This window comes from Camelina sativa, chromosome 5 (genome assembly GCF_000633955.1).
Source record: "Camelina sativa cultivar DH55 chromosome 5, Cs, whole genome shotgun sequence".
Taxonomy (NCBI): Eukaryota; Viridiplantae; Streptophyta; class Magnoliopsida; order Brassicales; family Brassicaceae; genus Camelina; species Camelina sativa.
In genome coordinates, this window is record NC_025689.1 from 1146716 (window position 1) to 1150845 (window position 4130).

At 34.9% G+C, this 4130-nt stretch overlaps 1 protein-coding gene and 1 long non-coding RNA gene across 3 annotated transcripts; one reads left to right on the plus strand and one right to left on the minus strand.

Annotated features, from left to right (window-relative positions):
- LOC104784743 (BON1-associated protein 2-like) lies at positions 626-1981 on the plus strand. Of its 2 annotated transcripts, XM_010509811.2 has the most exons (2): positions 626-1347; positions 1677-1981. In XM_010509811.2, the coding sequence occupies exons 1-2, from the start codon at positions 765-767 to the stop codon at positions 1694-1696; spliced, it is 603 nt and encodes a 200-aa protein (XP_010508113.1). In that variant the 5' UTR covers positions 626-764; the 3' UTR covers positions 1697-1981. The 2 variants fall into 2 exon arrangements, with proteins under 2 accessions (XP_010508113.1, XP_010508112.1); XM_010509810.1 differs by lacking the exon at positions 1677-1981 and having other exon boundaries at positions 626-1453.
- LOC104784744 lies at positions 2275-3455 on the minus strand. The gene is made up of 2 exons (XR_767273.2): positions 3275-3455; positions 2275-3180 (listed from the first exon to the last, which is right to left on the minus strand). It is a non-coding gene; the product is annotated as an uncharacterized LOC104784744 (long non-coding RNA).

Genomic DNA, 4130 nt, shown 5'->3' on the forward strand with positions numbered 1-4130 from the left:
AAACAAGACAAATTTTAAAAAGCAAAATTGTAGAGGTCTTCTGTAGTGGACAGACGCGCCCTTTCTTTAGAAAAAGCTACTGAATACTTTACAAAATAAAAATAAACGATTTTTTGTCCAAATATAAAATAGAGTAATAAGGATTAATTTACAAGGGGAAATGTAATCAAAGCAAATTAATAATTTGCTACAAGACGCACCATTTTATTAAATATAGACACGCCGCACGCCACCGTTGATCATGCCACCGGCCAAGCCTCCAGCTCCAGGAACCATCCGACCGAACACGTCATCATTCCTATCTCTTTCAAAAATAACATATCTAACTTTATCATTACAATTTTCATCCCCCGAGTAAAAAAGCACAGTATAACAATAATAATATTTTACGTTTAAAAAATCAAATCCAGAATAAGAATATATAAGATTTTAAAAAAGAAAGAATATATACCCATTATTTGATTAAATAAATTTAAAACCATACAACGGTCGAAATTATTGAAAGTTGACAAAACAAAACAAAATAGGTTGAAATTTCCTAGAAAATAAGATATTTAAAAACAAAAACATTATAAGAAAGTGTGTGGAAACAACTACGAAAAAAGCGTGCGTCTTCTTCATAGGTCAATTTGGCTTAAGCTACATATACACTCTCTCTCACTCATTTTCTCAATTCCAAGATACAAAACAATAAGAAAATATCTTGCAAAGAGGATTAGACTTACACATACAAAACATAAACACACATAACATATAAAGAGACCATGTCGTCGTATTCAACAATGAAACGATCACTGGAGCTTGAGGTAATCTCAGCAGAAGGACTCAAGGTTGATCGTAAACCATTGAAGAAAAAAACATACAGCGTCGTCAGTATCGACGAGCAATATTGGGAGTCCAAGTTGGATGATTTGGGTGGGAGCTGTCCGGTTTGGAAAAAAAAATTCGATATAGAGATGCCAATAAACGGAAGCGTAAGGTTCATCACCGTGGAGGTACGCTATCGAACGAGTAATGGAGCTGAGAAACTTGTTGGACACGCCAAGATTCCCGTGACGGACTTCATGGGAGGTTTTGCTCCACAAGGGCATTTGAATTTCTTGAGTTACAGGTTGAGAGATGACTATGGTGACAAATGCGGGATCATCAACGTGTCAATCATGGTAAAACCTGACGGTAGTTATAATGATCATAAATCAATATTACCGTTGCCGTCTTCTTCGTATGCTGCGTGTTCTTCGCAAGCTGCTGCGGCGACCAATACTCAAATGTGGAGACAGAGGACATCAATGGCTTCGACTGCTGGTTATGGTGGTGGTCGTGTAGTCACCGGAGTTCCGGTTTGGTGTGCGTATCAACGCCGGTCTTGATTTTTTTTTCTTCTAATTTTGCACATATTTGATTATTATCATGAACTCTGATAAATTTAAGTATTATGAAATAAATCAATAAGAAAACCCTTTTTTTTTTTTTACTTGGAATTCTTGTGATGAATTAATCGTCTTTTTCTTGCGACTCAGATTTTGTAATTTGAATCAACAGAAACACACAAAATTTATAGCTTTGTTTAAGATTTTTTTTTAATGTGAAACAATTAGAAACAACAGATATATACAGTACATGAAATTTCCCATTTCCACCACAATGTTTTGACTATATATATTATTTTTGCGCAGTAGCCAACAAAAAGAATTAGTCGTCCGGTGGTTACAGTGTACGTAAAACTTGGTGAAGGCCGGGTTCGACACCAACGACACGGAGCTGTGAGGATTATAGCGCATAATGATGGATTTGGGTTCATCACTAACGTCTGATATACAGACAAGATAGGTGCGCATCTGAGCTTTGTTTCTTTTTATTTTCCCATTTTCTGGTCTTGTTTATTTTCGAAACTAAAAGATATATTTATGTAATAGTTGACCAGAAAATATATATTTATTTATGTAATGATGAACAATGAAAATGTACCACAAAATGGATACACAGTAACTAAACACTACATTTATCCTACTTTTTATTTAATATCTCTTTTTTTTTTAACATACAGTATGGTGAATTTATATATCTTGAGTCCAACCTTTAGATATTAAATACTAATTTCGATAAATAATTGACAATCGCTCTAATCCATTAAGGAAGTTGCATTTTTTATTACGTTTTGTAACGTGTTAAAAACGTTTCTTCAATCGATTTGGTAGAAGCTTGCGGGCGTCTACTACATACATTCACATGTGCATATGAAGACGACTTCTCTCTTATTGCAAACACTAAAAACACACGTCAAAACCTTAATTATTATATAAAATTATAATCTCGACATGTTATTATTAATAAACATTTACACAACAAAATATTAGAGAAAGAGCTCAAGCCCCCTCACTCGGTTGTCTCAAGTTTCCACCGCGATACTAAAGCTCTAAACTTTAACAATGGAGAGAGAGAGTCTAAGATCACCGACAAATGAATCTGAATGCAGAAAACTTTGATCATACTGCATCGTTGCCACTTTGTTCATTGGTTTTGAGGATGTTGAATTTGTAGAGAGGGCAAGTGGCATTATTACGTAGCCATTTGTCTATGCACGCTTCATGGAAATGGTGTCTGCATGAAAGTTCTCTCAGCTCTGTTCCATCTTCATAGTCACAGAGACAAATGCAGCATTCCTGAAAGAGGCAAAGATTCATTTGTTTTGGATCCGGATGGGTTACTAAACTTACAGCTTCGTCGCTTGATAGCACACGCTTGGTTGGAGAATCAACACCAATTTTAGTCATTATCCCTCCATGAGTTTCTCGTATCTCACCGCTCACTTTCTCTGAGTTTCTTACCATCAGAAACTTGAATTTCGGGAGCCTCTCTATCTCATCCGATGCGCCTTCCTAAAACATCAAGAAAGCATCATAAAAAAGCCTCTTGGTTAATGAGAAGTTTGTATAAGATTAGGATTACCTTCCTAAACTAAGCTTTGTAAATTGTAATACACATTTATTTTCTGTTAAGAAAGTTTGTTAGAGCTTTAATTGCTCTCCTCTTCTTCTTGTTCTCCGTCGTGTTCTCCGGTGAATCAGAAACTTAATAGATCTCGCTTCCTGATTTGAGTTTCCCAGACAAAATATCCTCTCTTAGCTTCTCAACAATTCTAACTGTAATTTTGGGTCCAAAATCAGAAACCAATAGCGCCTAAAATTTGCAAATTCCAAGATTAGATAACTCCATTTGCATCCTAAACCTAGAAATCGACAAAGAAGAATTAATTAAGAGGTTCAGAGAAAACCTTCTCCACCGCGTGAAGGATCCGCTCTTTCCAGCCGAGCACCGGAACAGGGTAATTGCCGGATGAAATTCACCTCTGTGAAGAAGTAATACGATCTGTTCGGAGGAGAACCTTCCGGCGAGAAACGAGAGGTGAGCAGAGGAAGTTGCCATGGCGCTTCGCAAGTTTCTTTGTACAAGAGAGACCCGTGTGTTACTAGATATGATGCTATTCGATACGCTGCGTTTTGGGTTTGTATTGTTGTTGCCCATTATATTGGCATAAAGGCTCACTAAATCAGGCCCATTACATAAAGTTATTATTATTTATTTTATTTTGATTAATATCATAACGTTGTTATTTTTTAAAAAATTCTACAACTTTGAAATAAAATCAAAAGATAACTAAAATTTTTAGTTTGAAGAGCTTCTGAATTTCTATTTGTGAATATTCTTGTAGGAAAGTTATTTTTCCGGAATCCAACATTGTATTTTTCAATTTACTATATAACTTGTATTTTTCCTTTTTAATCAATCGATATAACTTGTCTTTTTTGTTTTTAATGATTACTAGGAAAGCGACCCGTGCGTTACCGCACGGGGAGGTGAAATCCTAAATTGAAATTTAACATTTGTAATTCATCCTAAATTCTTTCTTTTCTCAATCAATTTGATCATTTTCACTTCTTGCTATTGCTTTCTGCTGATTAAAAAGCCAAAAATTCATTTCAATGTTATTATATTTTATGTTGTCACACACAAAAGTGAGCCTTTTTTAGAGCTTGATTTACTATGAACATTACTTTTAACCATATATAAAATTTCACTTATGTTTGTCTTCGACCATATGGTGCTATATATTGGTATCCTTTCTTAAT